Below are 16,591 nucleotides of genomic sequence, written 5' to 3' on the forward strand. Positions count from 1 at the left end.
TTTAAAACTTCAGTAGGAACATTTAATGCTTATTCCTCCGGATGAGCCTAATTTTAATATTTAGTATTATAACGTTAATTTGAAAAGATATAGAGGTTTTGCGCCCTTTTGAGGAAGATTTCAAATGGAAATCACTCAAGGGGGCTTTTCCCTCTTCCAAAATTTACAGTTAAAAATAAATAAATAAATAATAAATAATAACATTTAATGCTTACTGGTCTCAAACCCCAGCGTCTCATTCATCTTGCAACGGTTCACAGCAATCTCTCAGTTTAAACGAAAAACGAGCCTGTGAACCCTCGGGGCATAAATCTTCCATTAGTGCCTCGCACACTATCAATTTGCTTCATGTTCCAATTTAAGCATAGGGCTGCTGTCACCACCGATTGCTGCCCCCGAAGATACTTGGAAATCTTATATCTTCCCTTCCAGCAGCCAAGTACCGAGAAGCAAATATCGTTTCAAGAAAAGCCCCATAAACTGTGTTTCAATGATGGCGAAAGGATAAACGATACACGAAGACTAAGTATGGCAAACGACGACGACGACGTTCCTTCGCAGAAGCGATCCTGAAAGGACTACGTATAGATACATAAAAAAAAGCATCGCTATTGAAGGCACAGGGCAACGGCAATGTCGGGGATCGGCGAGAGGACGAAAGGGGCCCATAATAAAAGCTTTTCCTGCCTTTTGTTCTGTTGTGCTTTTCCGCCACCACCGCTTCCTCGCTCGAGGGTATTCGGATTAGGCAAGAGAAAAAAAGCTGGTGAAACATCATTATTCGGCTCGGATTGGTCGGTGGAAAAAAGCAGCGGCTTTTCGCCGTTCATCGTCGTTTGCTGATTGTATAGCAAAACTAGATAAAACAAAAAAGCGGAGGAAATGTTACGGCTTTGTGAAGCATGGAGGTAGGGAGGGAGGGGAAAATCCAGGTCAGTGAGACGTTTCTGTGGGAAACCGACTGTCGTCGTCGTCGTTTGTGAGTCAATTGGCAACGATAGTCGATAGAAGGAAAGCTCGTCCTTCGAAGAATCGGCAGAAAGTAATTAATTTTCCGATTCGTCACTGTCTGAATTGCGAATACTATTGGCTTCCGAAGGTTGGAATTTCTTCCATCACCGGACTAGACCTTGACCCTTCGATTTTCGCTTCGTGGAAAGTGTTTGGGACGAGACGAGTTGTAGAGTTTTTGATTTGTTTGCAAATGATAGAAAACAAAATTTTGGTTGAGCTTGGTGGTCTAGTGACTACTACTTGCTCCTATTCTTATGCAGAAAGTCCTGGGTTCAATCCCTGGCTCGTTCCTTTTCTCCTACTTTATATCTTTCTATCTATTTTCTCGATACTCTCTTTTCTATATATACATATCATGTATAAACGTACAGCTGTGTTCATAAAAATAGCAGTGAAAGTCAACTTTCATATAAAAAAAATATACAAGATGGCCAACTTTAATATGCTGTATCTTTGTTCTCCCATGACCGATTCAGCCAAAAAATTTACAGCGAACTACAAATTTTATGGGCAATTTTTTGATTTTTTCGGAGCACGTGCGAAAAAGGTAAACACTCTGTGAAATTGTTAAAAATAATAGTAGTGTGAACAAATTGAATTTATGCTCCACCATGAATAAGAAAAAAAATTCCGCATTTTTCCAAGAAAAAAAGTTGACAATCATCATAAAATCACAAAATTCGCCATCAAAATTGGTATCCCAAACTGTGTTCAGAAGATATACTGGACATGACAGATTACAAAACATAGCTTTGTATAATGAAAGAAGTTATCGCTACACCAGTAGACTTTAGAATCTGAACTCAAGAGCAGTTTGGATGGCCTAGGATATCCTGACTGATCTGATACTGCCTGTTGAACTTTCAGAAGGTATACTGGACTTGATAGATTACAAATCGTAGTATTGTATAATGTAAGAAGTTATCGTTGCACCCGTAGACTTCAGGATCCGAACTCAAAAGCAGTTTGGATGACCAAGCATGTCACGATTGATCTGATACTGTCTGTTGAACTTTCAGAAGACTTACTGGACATGATAGATTACAAATCGTAGCTTTGTAAAATGTAAGAAGTTACTGCTACACCCGTAGACTTTAGGATCTAAACTCAAACACAGTTTGGATGACCTAGGGTATTCCAACTGATCTGATACTGTCTATTGAACTTTTAGAAGACTTACTGATCATGATAGATTACAAATCGGAACTTTGTATAATGAAAGAAGTTACCGTTACACCCGTACATTTTGAAATCTAAACTCAAAAACGGTTTATATGACCTAGGATATCCTGACTAATCTGATACTGCCTGTTGAACTTCCAGAAGACTTACTGGACATGATAGGTTATATATCGAAACTTTGTATTATAAAAAAAAAGTTATCGTTACACACGTAGACTTTAGGATCTGAACTCAGGAGCAGTTTGGATGACCTAGGATATCCCGATTGATCTGATATTGTCTGTTGAACTTTCAGAAGACTTATTGGACATGATGGATTGCAGATCGTAGCTTTGTATAATAGAAGAAGTTATCGTTACATCCGTAGACTCTAGAATCTGAACTCAAGAACAGTTTGGATGACCTAGGATATTCCGACTGATCTGATACTGCCTTTTAAGCTTTCAGAATACTTACTGGACATGGTAGATTACATACCATAGCTTTATATAATGAAATAAGTTACGTAGACTTTAGATTCTAAACTCAAGAACAGTTTGGATGACCTAGGATACCTCGACTGATCTGATACTGTCTGTTGAACTTTTAGAAGACTAACTGGACGTGATAGATTACAAATCGTAGCTTTGTATAATGAAAGAACTTACCGTTACACCCGTAGACTTTAGGATCTAAACTCAAGAGCAGTTTGGATGACCTAGGATATTGTTGAACTTTCAGAAGACCTACTGGAAATGATAGATTACAAATCGTAGCTTTGTATAATGAAAGACGTTACCGTTAAACCCGTAGATTTCAGTATCTGAACTCAGGAGCAGTTTGGATGACCTAGGATATCCCGACTGATTTGATACTGTCTGTTGAACTTTCAGAAGATGCTGGGCATGATAGATTACAAATCGTAGCTTTGTATAATGTAAGAAGTTACCGTTACACCCGTAGACTTTAGCACGGCGTGTGTATGGGAAAAGTTTATAACAAAAAAATAGGCATCGTCAAATTTTTCGCTATTCAAAAATAGAGGCTTTCAGCTTTCATTTGCAGGGTCCCTCAAAAAAATCCACCGAGGGATCTCGAACAACTTTTTCAGAATACTGTTTTTCCCCATACAAAATGAACGGTTCCAAATTAATCCCTATTTCTACTTAACAAACATACCCAATTTTTGTATGAAAAAGTTCCCCCGATGGAATATTTCAATGTTAGGCTTGAATGAAAGCTGGTAGCGTCAACTTTCACGTAGCGTAAAAATTAGCGATGCCTATTTTTATGTAATAAATTTCTTCTACCAGACACACCGTGTTTAGGATTCGAACTCAAGAACAGTTTGGATATAACCTAGGATATTCCGACTGATCTTATACTGTCTATTGAACTTTGAGAAGACTTACTGGACATAATAGATTTCAAATCGTAGCTTTGTATAATTAAATAAGTTACTTTTGCACCCGTAGACTTCAGGATGTAAACTCAAGAACAGTTTGGATGACCTAGGATAATCAAACTGATCTGATATTGTCTGTTGAACTTTCAGACGATATACTGGACATGATAGATTACATATCGCAGCTTTGTATAATGAAAGAAGTTACCGTTGCACCCGTAGACTTCAGGATCTAAACTCCAAAACAGTTTGGATGGCCTAGGTAGGATATCCAAAAAAAACTACATCATATTCTACCCTTTTCATGCTGTTGAGCACCAAAACTACAGAAAAACGTAGAAACAACTTTACCTACAATGACGCTTGGAAAAATTCCGGCTTCAAAGGGTTAAGATGTGCCTGAGGGACGTTCTAGGGTTGTTCAAAGCAGTTTCAGAGGGTTTCAGTAGGTTTAAGGGGCTCTCCAAGGATGTTTTTGGGGTTTCCCTTAGGTTTCATGGAGTTTTAGAGATGTTCCAGGGATTTAATTGGCTTTCCATGGGGTGTCGGGGGTTTTTGGAAACGTTAAATGCGGCACCATCAGGTTTCAGGCCCAATTTTGTAATCATCCTCATTTTAAAAGTGGAGAAAGAGGCAATATAAATACAGAGGCGTTACATAGGCGTTTTCAGGGGTTTCGGAGGATTACTTTGGAAACCAGAGGGTACCGCACCAGAGACCCTCCGGAAACCCCCAAAACGGCCCTGAAGCTTTCTGTAATGCTTCTGGAAGTTCCTGAAAATAATCCAGAACTCCCGGACCCGTGGTAACGTACCTGAGACCCTTTGAAACCCTCTAACACGTCTCTGAAGCTTTTTGAAGTCCCACCGAAATCCTCCTAAAACCTCCTGGGACCCCATGTAATGCACCTGTGATCACTACTGTGATTAATCCAATTAGAAGAGAGAACTAAATTCAATTTTATTTTTCATAAGTGAAAATAGCGTGTCTCAGATAGTGTATTCAGCAAAGTTGTAGGTACAAAAGGTCATTGTGAGCAAACTGGTCGAACATTTTTTTTTTCTATCTGCTTAATTTTTTAGAGACATGGGTTGTTATTTTGTGAACGATCCCTTGGAATCAGTTTAATTGTTGTACCTTTTTCTAGATGTTTTTGGGAAAGTTGTTCTGCTTGATAGCCCAAGTAACACTTTGACGACCAATTGGCCTTGAAGAGGTTTTGAGAACCGTAATAAAACCTTATACCTTTTATTGTGGTTTTTTAATGATTCTGTGAACCTCTTCTAGTCTATTTCACTAAGAAATGCTACTTGGGAAAGTACTTTAATGTTTCTAACCTGTAGAAAGGTTCTTCAGTAAAATCAATAATTTAGCAGTTTTGCTTAGTTCAGTGGTACCCAACCTACGGAAATGGGCCAAGCGAATTTCTCAAGAACTGAAGGTGTGAGGATGAAGTGAAAAGGTTCTTCAGAGAGCACTTATCACAATGCAGTTGTATAGCAATGATCAGTGGTAGGGGGCTATCCATTAATTACGTAAGGGAATTTTAGCGATTTTCTGACATCCCCTCCCCCCCTTGTAAGATTTTTTGTATGAGAACCCAAAATTTTTTGTATGACGCGTAAGATTTCTCAAACCCCCCCTCCCCCCAAAAACCCTTACGTAAGTAATGGACAGCCCCTAGGAAAAAGTGCAAATGTTTTTCGGATTGATCATCTCAAGGATCAATATCTCTAATATAGATATGTTGAAAAAAAAAACAGTGGTTTTCAATCTATGGTCACGGTCCATGTGAAAATCTTGAGAACCACAAGTGTGACAGCAAAATGAAAATGTATTTCGTGTTCTACGCCTTAGGATCACCTTACTTGAATATAGCCCAGTGGTCTCCAATATGACGTCATGGGCCACGGGAAATTCTGAAGCACCGGAAGCGCCAGAACGTAGTGCAAATGTTTTTCGGATGGTTCATCTAATTTTTTTTCGATTCACGCCTCACGGAGCACTGATTACAACATAGGGGCCGTCCATATACCACGTGGACAACTTGGAGGGGGGAGGGGGTTAGCGAAAAGTCCACGCTTGTCCATGGAGAGGGGGGTGGGGGTTCGTCAAATGTCCACGTGGACAACATTGACATATAAATTAGGAAACAAGAATCTACAAGCGAAACAAATTATGTCGCATTATTGATGAGATTCTCTTCAACAGTTCTTTCATTCATTCTATTTTATTATACATTGTCAGGAAAAAAATTATGGTATTGATTCACAGACTAACTTGTTTTAAATTATCACAATTTATAATTACTTAGTTTTCTTCATCGAGGAATATTCTGGAGATTTTAAATGAAGTGTAGACCATGCAAATGTTGGCGTTTCAGTCAGAAAATTTTCATTGAAGTTTTGAATGGATTTTTCGAAGTTCCATATCAAATTTTTAAACACTTCAAAGTTTAAAAAAATACATGTAGGGATTTGCAGGATTATCTCATTTTTTTGTACGTTCCTTTAAAAGTTAAGATGCTTCTAATGGATATTAAAGTCTAAACCTCAGCAATAGAATTTAGTTGCTGTAAATCTTGTTTTTTTGTAAGTATCTAATAAATATAATCTTATCTCAACAAAAATCTAAGATTAAAAATTACTTTATCTCAACAAAACAATCATAGATTGAACAAACATTCTAAAAAACACCGTCTTCAGGCTGTACAGACAAAACATTGAACACTCACTAACATTAGGCGATGGACATTACACGAAAAAACCCAATGAACAATTTTCCGTATGACGAAAATTTTTCACCAACTGGAGCAATAATCGAACCCACACATTCACAAACATAAAGCTGAATTAAAAACAATGTTGAAAACTTGTAGGTACCTATTTTGTGCTACTTGTTTGTATGATATGTAAAGCTATAGAATATTTGTATTTTATAAAGTTTTCAATAATATTAAAGACATTTGTTTACGAAGAAAAAAAAACAATATTAAAAAAAAAGTTTTTCAAAATCACTTTTTCCATTTATTTTAGAAATATGAAAAAAAAACTTTTTTCGGATGTCCACGTTGACATTGGGGGAGGGGGGTAGGGGTCAATGAAAAGTCCACGCTCGTCCACGGGGAGGGGGGAGGGGGTCAAAAACCATGAATTTTCTGTCCACGTGGTATATGGACGGCCCCATAGATGTGTTGCAAATATCAGTGGTTTTAATTTACAGCCACGGACCAAGCGAATTTCTCATGAACCGAAAGTGTAAGAGCGCAATTATATTAATTGCGGGTCTTTCGGGAGGTCTCAGGTGGTTTCAGGAGTTCTAAGCGTCCCAAGATACCTCAGAAGGCGTTTTAGGGGTTCTCAGGGGGTTCCGAGCTATTTCAGCAGGTCACAAGGTCATTTTAGAAAGTTTCAGGGGATCTCTGGGGCGTTTCAGGGGTCTGAGGGAGATCTCAAGAGGCCTCATGGGCGCTTAAGGGGGACGAGGGGCGTTTGAATAATCAAAATTTGGTCTAAGTGGTATATGAACAGACCCATACTAGATTACTATACGTTACCCCTACTTGGGAATCACTTACTTTGTAACACCCCTTTATTGTAAGAAGTGATTCTTGAGGACTTTTAGAGCTTTCGGCTTGTGAGAAATTAGCATGACCCGTGACTCCAGATTGGAAACCCCTGAGCTTCACAAAACCACTTTATTGCAATTAATGCTCCTTGACATTATAGAATCCATAAAGCAATCAGACCCTCTTCTCGGACTTTCAGTTCTTGCAATATTAGTATGGCTCGTGACCCCAGCTTGGGAACCACTGAATTTGGCAACGCCACTATACTGTGATAAGAGCTTCTGGAGACGTAGAATCTGAAAACCTTGAACAATTTTTTAAATTTTTAATCGCACTTTCGGTACTTGAGAAAATAGCATGGCCCGTGGCCTATGCTTGGAAACTACTGATCTGTGCAATTGTAACACTTGTAATGTACATGTACCTTGAGACGCAGAATCTGAAAAAAAAATCCCACCCGCTTCTAGAGCTTTCATATCTTGAGAAGTTTGCATGGGCTGTCGCTTACGATTGGGAACCACTAAAGTTTGCAACACTGCTGGTGGTAGCGCTTTTTGAGACGAATAATTTAAGAAACACATGTAAGCTGTTCCCGAACACCTACATAGGTCCTCAATTAACGGTATTTGAGGTTTTCCGGAGCGTTTCGGGGACGTTCTGTGAGGTTTCAGAGGTACTTCAGGGGTTTTCCGGGTGGTTTCAGGGGCGCTCCATGGGTGTTACAGGGGGTCCCAGGGGGCTTGAGGGGGTTGTAGAAACTTTTCAGAGGTTTGCTCCAGAAAGTTACTGGAGTTTTGGGGGACCCCAGGAGCGTATCGGATTCGGAGGTTGCATGGGAATTTAGAGACGTTCCAGAGGGTTTCAGAGGCATTCTATAGGCTTTGAGGGCTTTCCAGGGGCGCTCCCAAAAGGCATCAAGGGGTTTCATGGGGCGTTCCATGGGGTTCCAAGGGCCCTTCTTAGGATTGTAGGGGAATTATAAAGGCGTTCCAGGGGTGTTGCAGAGGGTGTCAAGGTGTTTTTGAGGCGTTCCACAGGCATTCCATTAGGTTCATGAAGGTTCAGAAGAATTCCGGGGAGTTCCGAAAGGTTCCATGGTCATTCTGGGTGATTCCGAGTTAGTTTCATGCGGTTTCAGGGCCGTCTCAGGGTGTTCTAGGCACGTCAGGGTTTTAAGGGGTCTTGCAGGGGCTTCCAAGGAGTTTCAGAGGATTTCATGGACGTTCAAGAGTATTCCAGGGGGATTCAGGGACATTCCAGGTATTGAAATGACGTCTTCTTTCTCCGCTTTCCGGACGTAACACTGCTTACCAGGCACCCCGTATTGTATGCAAGTTCTTTAGGTAAATGTTTTTTTTTCTGTCTTATCATATATAGAACCGCTATTTTTTATTTATTTTTTTGTCTGTAATAACGAGATTTTTAACCCTAGGCTAGATCATCTCGGGACCCACGCTGTACTTCCCTTCCAAAGGAAGAACCCACGCTTTTGTGAGTATGTCGGGAGTGGGATTTGATCCCAGGTCCTCGGCGTGATAGTCTTGTGTTCTAACCACCACACCAGGTCCGCTCCACAAGAACCGTTATAAATTTCCTTTATGGATCGCACTTCATACGCCTATCGCATTTTCATGCGGTTAACAAAAATCCATTTCATGGCATCAGAAATCATATAGTTTATCAGGCTTTTGATGTTTGGGCCTGAAACTCAAAAAAAAAACCCGCAATCTTGAATTTTGAGCCGGCATTTTGGATTCAAGCCCGCCATCTTGGATATTTTGGTCGCCATTTTAAAGGTCCGGTCTTCTTCCCCATACAAAATATGTTAATACTGCAAACTCCGTTAAACAGACGCCATCTTGAATTTTAAACGGCCATGTTGGATAAATTGGTCACCATTTTTTTGACTCCAGACATCTTCCCCGTACCAAATATGCTCATATTGCATGGGTTTAGGGCCTAAAATCCATTAGCAGCCGCCATCTTAAATTTTGAGCCGCCATCTTCGATTTTAGACCACCATCTTGGATATTCTGGACTCCAGACATCTTCCTCATACCAAATATACCCAATATTGCATGATTTAGATCCTAAAACTCCATTAAACAGACACCATCTTGAATTTTGAGCCGCCATCTTGAATTTTGCGCCGATATCGTGAAATTTCTGGTTTCCAGTGTCGATTTCCACACAAAATCGGTCAACCATGCTAAGGGTTACAAAAATCGCCGCAGTTTGATGTTTCGCATGATGCGGCTTGATTCAGTTTCATATACGGCCAGCTCTACCGGTGTTGGTTGGTCCGGATCACTGAAATGGCCATAACTGCGGAACGCCTTGACCGATCCGGAACGTTTTTTCAATAGCAAACAATGCTATAATCTGAAAATCGGCCAACGGGAGGTACCTTAAAAGTGAGGGACCTGCTTTGTACACAGACATACATACTCACATACATACTCACAGACATCATCTAAATTCGACGACCTGAATTGATTGGTATATGTGACTGGACCCTCCGAGCCTTCTAACGCAAAATTCGTTTTTTGAGTGAACATATAGCCTTTCAGTACACTTTGGTGTACTGGTAAAGGCAAAAAGGCCATAGTATCATGACTTAATTTGTCGTAACGCAACCTTGGCGTAACGTTTTAGATAATTGGTGAGGAAAAAAGGTAAAACAGGTCATGGAATCATGATTCTAGGGATTGTTATTTATGATTCCTATTTCTTTGATGTTTCCTTATTCGAGTCTGGTATTTCGGCGAGTCTTCAGTACCATCACACCCAACGCAAGTTCAAGAGTCTCACGGTCTACAAATGGGTTATAGGCCTGCTGCTTTTTGGAAATTTGTATTGGGATGGCAGGTAGAACCGGTCCAGCTAACGTAATATACTGGACGATCTCCAACTCGTCGTAACGTGGTATTCATAGAAAACACATCAGTTATTATTTTAGTTTTTTTACCTTTTAAGCAGTGTGTGTCATTCCTGAGTACAAAATCCGTTGTTTTAATTCATGGTTTTATGATCCAGAAATTAGAGTCATGACTTCATGACTTAGCGTCATGATATTCTGTTTCTTAAAACGAGAATAGCATCATATAACGCTTTTCATAATTATGACTTCTGGTTATAATTGTTCACGATAACCATCGTTAAGGACCTAAAATTTCGGTCATGATATTGTAACAGTTAGTCATTATATCATGGAACGGTTAGGTTATTGATATCATGACTTTTTGATCATGAATCCGACAACGATTTTACCGTTGTGCACTGACAAATCCATGGAAATTATTGACTGTTTGACTGTTTTGTTCATTGTTATTTACAAAATATCGCTTAATCCATTTCATCGGTCAATCTTCCAGCAATCTGAAACCAAGTAATTGCTTACTTTCAGTCCTGAGTACCCACGGTGGTGCAGAGAAACTAAGTACATTACTTGTAAGATGAAGTAACTAATCGGATCAAAATTTAAATAGCTCAGTTCTGAAACTCAAACTAATGACGTTTAACAAAATATTTGGTAGAACCAACCGATTTTTAAAATGACTCAGTCTCGTTTACCTATAATCTTTCAAAAACAAATAATTTGAATAACATTAACACTGCACAAATGGATTTTTGTTTATTTTTCCGGTTCAAGTTTATCGGATTTGCGAACCGGTTTTCTTAATCACTTATTTTGGCCTTATGTTTGATCGTTCGTCAAAATAAACTCTGAAAATCCTACGATTCTCAGGCGGGACATCAAAATCATTTTACCGGTTCAAAAATCAACCGGTTTGAAGAAACCGATTCCCAAAATCATGTAATTTCGTTGAATAATCAACATTTTATTATAATAATACGCAAAACGTCAGTATAATGCTAATGAAATGAAATTCTTGATTTTTACCGGTTCAGAAATGAACCGGTTTTCCCAATCACTTATCTTATTCTTTCTGGAAGGTTAACCATAAAAAGGATGATAAAACACCGACGATCCTTAAACGAGACTATGCAGTTATTTTGACCGGTTCAAAAAAGAATCGGTTAAACGAACCGGTTCAATTAATCATGTATTCTTGGTAAATTATCCACCTTTTGTCATCATATTAGGTATAACATCCACACAATATTAGTGCGACGATGCTCTTGATTGTAACAGTTCGAAGTGAACCGGTTAAGCAAACAGGTTCGCACAACTACTTATTATATTTAAACCTTTAATCTCCCAGTAAAATAATTTGTAAAAATCGAACGATTCTTTAACGGGAAAATACATTTTTTACCGGTCTAAAAGTGAACCGGTAAAATGAACATTTCTATAACCTCTCACTCAAAAAATCAGTTATACCTATTTGTTTCTTTTTGGGCATTGGAGGGTTAAACTTACCCGACCAGAAGCACATAACAAGATCATAACAAAACAAACTGTTGTTAGAAATAACAATATTTGATATAATTCTGTTATAAGAATTTTCCATGTGAATATCCGTAACAAAATTATATTAACATCTATATATATAAAAATGCAGTGACATACGGGGGACCGCGCATAACTTACGAATGGAGCGTCTGTTTTGAGTCGTCTTTGTTTTGTTCTGTTAGTTTTCACCCAAGGAAGGTTTATGAGGCGAAAAACATGGAAAAAGTGAGAGTTTTTGAAAATCGATCTTTCATACATTTTGACCGGGGACTTGGTCTTGGCCAGAAACTTGAAACGTCAAAAAACGCAGTAGGCAAGACAAAGTTTGCCGGGAACAGCTATTTTGTTATAATTTTAGCAACCAAATTATAACAAAACTTGTTTCATTTATTCAAACTGATGTATAACAACATTTGTTATTTTATGCATTAGAATTGAAATTCTTCTAACATATTTTCGTAACACGCTTATTGCAGTCTTTGTTATACTTTTTGAAACAAAACTATTTCAAAATATATAAGATTTTTTGTGTTGTCGCGAAAAAGATTGATTATTTTTTTGTTATTTTGGTCACTTGAGCCAAGAGATTTATAACAAAACTTGTAACAAATTTGTTCTGAAATATGTAACTGAATCCCTGAAGAAATCCCCCAAGGAATTCCTGAAGGAATCCGCGAAGAAATTCCTGAAGGAATCCCCAAAGAATTTCCTGAAGGAATCCCCGTAGAAATTAATGGAATCCCGAAAGAATTCCTTGCGGAATCCCCGAAAGAATTCCTGAAGGAATCCCTAGAGGAATTCCTGGAGGAATCTCAAAAGGAATAAATAGAAGCATCCCCGAAGCAATTTCTGGAGGAATCCCCGAAGGAAATCTTGGAGAATTCTCGAAGGAATTCCTGGAGGAACCCCCGAAGGAATTCCTGGAGAAATCCCCGAAGGAATTCCTGGAGGAATCCCCGAAGGAATTTCTGAAGTAATCCCCGAAGAAATTCCTGGAGCGATCCCCGAAGAAATTCCTAGGAGAATCCCTGGAGAAATCCCCGAAGGAATTCCTGGAGGAATCCCCGAAGGAATTCCTGGAGGAATCCCCGAAGGAATTCCTGGAGGAATCCCCGAAGGAATTTCTGAAGTAATCCCCGAAGAAATTCCTGGCGCGATCCCCGAAGGAATTCCTAGTGGAATCCCTGGAGAAATCCCCGAAACAATTCCTGGAGGAATCCCCGAAGGAATTCCTGGAGGAATCCCCGAAGGAATTCCTGCAGGAATCCCCGAAGGAATTCCTGGAGGAATCCCCGAAAGAATTCCTGGAGGAATCCCCGAAGGAATTCCTGGAGCGATCCCCAAAGGAATTGCTGGAGGAATCCCCGAAGGAATTCCTGGAGAAATCCCCGAAGGAATTCCTGGAGGAATCCCCGAAGGAATTCCTGGAGGAATCCCCGAAGGAATTCCTGGAGGAATCCCCGAAGGAATTCCTGGAGGAATCCCCGAAGGAATTCCTGGAGGAATCCCCGAAGGAATTCCTGGAGGAATCCCCGAAGGAATTCCTGGAGGAATCCCCGAAGGAATTCCTGGAGGAATCCCCGAAGGAATTCCTGGAGGAATCCCCGAAGGAATTCCTGGAGCGATCCCCAAAGGAATTGCTGGAGGAATCCCCGAAGGAATTCCTGGAGGAATCCCCGAAGGAATTCCTGGAGGAATCCCCGAAGGAATTCCTGGAGGAATCCCCGAAGGAATTCCTGGTGGAATCCCCGAAGGAATTCCTGGAGGAATCCCCGAAGGAATTTTTGGAGGAATCCTCGAAGGATTTCCTGGAGGAATCCCCGAAAGAATTCCTGGAGGAATCCCCAAAGGAATTCCTGGAGAAATCCCCGAAAAAATTCCTGGATTAATCCCCGAAAGAATTCCTGGAGGAATCCCCAAAGGAATTCCTGGAGGAATCCCCGAAGGAATTCCTGGTAGAATTTCTGAAGGAATCTCCAGATAGATTTCCGAAGGAATCCTACTTAGGAGGAATTCCCGGAAGAACTCCTGGAGAAATTCTAGAAGGATTTTAAGGATGAATCTCCGGAGGAATTCCTAGAGTTATATCTGCACAAATTGCTGGAGGAATCACCGAAGGAATTCCTGGAGGAATCCCCGAAGGAATTCCTGGAGGAATCCCCGAAGGAATTCCTGGAGGAATCCTCGACGGAATTCCTGGAGGAATTCCAGGAGGAAATTCTGAGGAATCCCTGGAGGAAGCGCCGGTGGCTTTCCCGTATACCCAAAGCATTTCCTTTTAGAAATCGAAATCATACCAAAAACATATCGTGTCCGGTTGCAGCAAACAGCCAGTTGGCCCGCTCAGATTATCAAATAGAGCTGGAGCGCCTCGGATTGCTGGTCCAGATCAGTAGATTCATGCCTGCTCCTGGGAGGGGAGTTCGCTAGTGCTTGCCGATTGTCCTGGTTCCATTCCAAGTCAGTCAGAGTGTAGATTCATTGTTGATAAAATAATATATTGATAAACAAAGAGTTTCGTCGATTTTTTTTTCTTTTTTCTCTTTCAAAATCGACTGTCAAAATAACTTTGGTAAAAGAAGAGACGAACCAGCCAAGGGCTGAAAGTCTCTTTAATAAAGACAAATCATGCAATAAACTTTGGTAAAAATACACTTTTTTCCTTGACCTCATTTCTTGCCAGCTGAGTACTAGGCTTTAAAAGGCACGAAGGCATTGAAACTGATTTGAAATGGATTTCCGACTAGAAAATTGTAACAAAAATATAACATAACTATACCAAACCATGATATTTATAACACATTGTGATATAATCATGTTCAAGATGTTTTCAAATTATATCACACTTTGTTATAAATATTGTTTGATAAAATTATATTATGTTTGATACACAATTATATCAAATTTTGATAGAAACTAATAATCTTAAGGCTTGAATTCATATCACATTTTGTTACAAATTTAGTCTGATTATAACAAAATAGGTTACTATCTTCGTTAGAGCAGTGTACTTTTTGTTCCAATTTAAGTTATTTTAACATCATTCTGCATCTAGTTTATATCATAATGAGTTATCGAAAAATAGTATAACATTATAACACAATATGATATAAACTTGATACTATTTTGTAGTCGGATGATTTTACTTTGAAACATTGTATATTCTGATGATAGTTGTTGCATTTCATGACAATTTGACTCATACCGAGGTTATCACCGAATCTATAAATATTGAAAGTTGCTTGTGATGAGTATACAAACAGTGCTGAACGGCAGCATTTTGAGTTGATAAGAAGATTCGTTCGAGTCGGTCGATTTCAACTTTACAGAATGCAATCAAGTAGTGCAATTTCTGCCTTGGTATAAGCAAGATGAAATCTCAAATCACTTGGCTCCTGGCGGGGCTAGTCCTGACATTGGGCCACGATACAACTCAGAAAATGAGAGCCGAGTGTGACTCAACGAGCAAATATGTGGTTCCAAACTTCAAGGTGAGTTATGATGAGGTTCTCTGTTTTACGACTTTCCAAAATATTCCTCTATCTCACTGACTGTGCAGAGTAATTGGTACAAAGCCATGGAGTATTGCCACTACTTGGGCATGAAGCTGGTAACGGTGGCCAACGGGGACGAGCAGATGGCCATTGTCGGTAGCATCGAAGACACCGACAAAGCCAACGGAACGTCGTTTTGGACCGGTGGAAACGATTTGGGTGATTCCGGAAACTACCACTGGTACTCGACGGGCACCAGGATTATGTGGTTCAATTGGAATACATCGGATCGGTATGGAAGAAACGGGGATTGTGTATATCTTGCAACCCGAAGGGAGGATCCAGAAGCGGATTCGGATTTCAACGAATGGAAGTGGTTTACTGCGTCCTGCAGCAACGCGAAATATTTCGTTTGTGAAAGAGTTTGAAACGATTTTCAAATTTCAACGTTACCAAATAAAATTTAAAACTCCAAAATCTTTCAATTCTGGTGAACATGTGAGTGGACAGAGATCGACCAGTTATGTAATTGCAAAGTTTATTCTCTGAATCGATCAACAATCGACCAAAGCTGAGACTTGTCTCTATACATTTGATTGGTACCAGAGATGAGAAATGTCATGAAAATGTCATTCTATTATGTGATAGTTTCACTATCCCTAGAAGGAAATCTTTGTCAACGACATCATAAATTTGCCACAACTAATCAATATGATAGATTGGTAAAGCTCACGAACGTCAATTCACACCGAGAATTGTGTAAATTGAAAAATGTCATGACATTTTTTTTCATGGCATTCCGTGACATTTTCCATCCCTGGTTGATACACAAGGAATCTACGAATGATTGCTTGAGACTCTGACATACATCTTAAGTGTGACGCACCTGCAACGTCAGATTGCAAGTCTATTTGAGGAACGGTGAGAAATTGATGATGCAATCGCTCGCCCGCACAGCAGGTTTCGAGTTCTATCTACGTATTCTGCGTAAGGTCATGAAATTTCCAGCGTTGTCTATGGAAATTTGAATCCTCTGAGCCTGCACAAGGTCATGCGGAGTGTTCTTGGGAAATGTTTATTCTTGGCATAGAGGTTCACGCATTGGTGCATGGATGCCTGGCGTCAAGTGATAGATAACTTGTAAAAAAAACTTTCATTTGAAGGCTCTAGTAAACATTTTACTTTTCTAAAAATATCCTAAAACGTACACACGTGCAGAGCTTTTCAATCAATCCTGTCGCTGCTTCGATTACTTTTGCCAACTTTCAATTTTGTGTCATTCTACCACCATGTCATACAATATAGAACTTCCGTTATCCACGTCAACAGCAGCAACCCCGAACAAAAAAAACAACAAAAATCATCGAACCAAAAGCACTGCAAACCCGATTTCTTCCTCGTTGCGCTATTTACCGGTCGGGGGGTTTTTACGTCAATCCTCCGTGTACACGATATATGCGATGCGATGCGAGAGGCTTCTTGCATGTAGGTACCTACAACCTGTTCATGTCCTGCAACAAGACAAGACACAC

At 39.7% G+C, this 16,591-nt stretch overlaps 3 protein-coding genes across 4 annotated transcripts in view; 2 read left to right on the top strand and 1 right to left on the bottom strand.

Annotated features, from left to right (window-relative positions):
* The window catches only part of LOC109433644 (glutamine-dependent NAD(+) synthetase), a 297,418-nt gene that overhangs the window by 88,418 nt on the left and 192,409 nt on the right, over positions 1 to 16,591 (bottom strand). The window lies entirely within an intron of this gene.
* Positions 1 to 16,591, top strand: part of LOC109433641 (cytosolic carboxypeptidase 2) — a 225,163-nt gene that overhangs the window by 15,510 nt on the left and 193,062 nt on the right. The gene's annotated exons all lie outside the window — the stretch shown is intronic.
* LOC109433646 (C-type lectin 37Da) lies at positions 14,842 to 15,834 on the top strand. The gene is made up of 2 exons (XM_019710101.3): positions 14,842 to 15,056; positions 15,125 to 15,834. Exons 1-2 carry the CDS (start codon positions 14,937 to 14,939, stop codon positions 15,485 to 15,487), a joined length of 483 nt encoding a protein of 160 aa, XP_019565646.3. The 5' UTR covers positions 14,842 to 14,936; the 3' UTR covers positions 15,488 to 15,834.

This window comes from Aedes albopictus, chromosome 1 (assembly GCF_035046485.1).
Source record: "Aedes albopictus strain Foshan chromosome 1, AalbF5, whole genome shotgun sequence".
NCBI classification, from domain to species: Eukaryota; Metazoa; Arthropoda; class Insecta; order Diptera; family Culicidae; genus Aedes; species Aedes albopictus.

Coding starts and splice junctions, on each gene's coding strand:
- LOC109433646 (XM_019710101.3), top strand. CDS start 14,937: ATGAAATCTCAAATCACTTGGCTCCTGGCGGGGCTAGTCCTGACATTG. Junction 15,057..15,124: donor ATGTGGTTCCAAACTTCAAG/GTGAGTTATGAT, acceptor CTGACTGTGCAG/AGTAATTGGTACAAAGCCAT.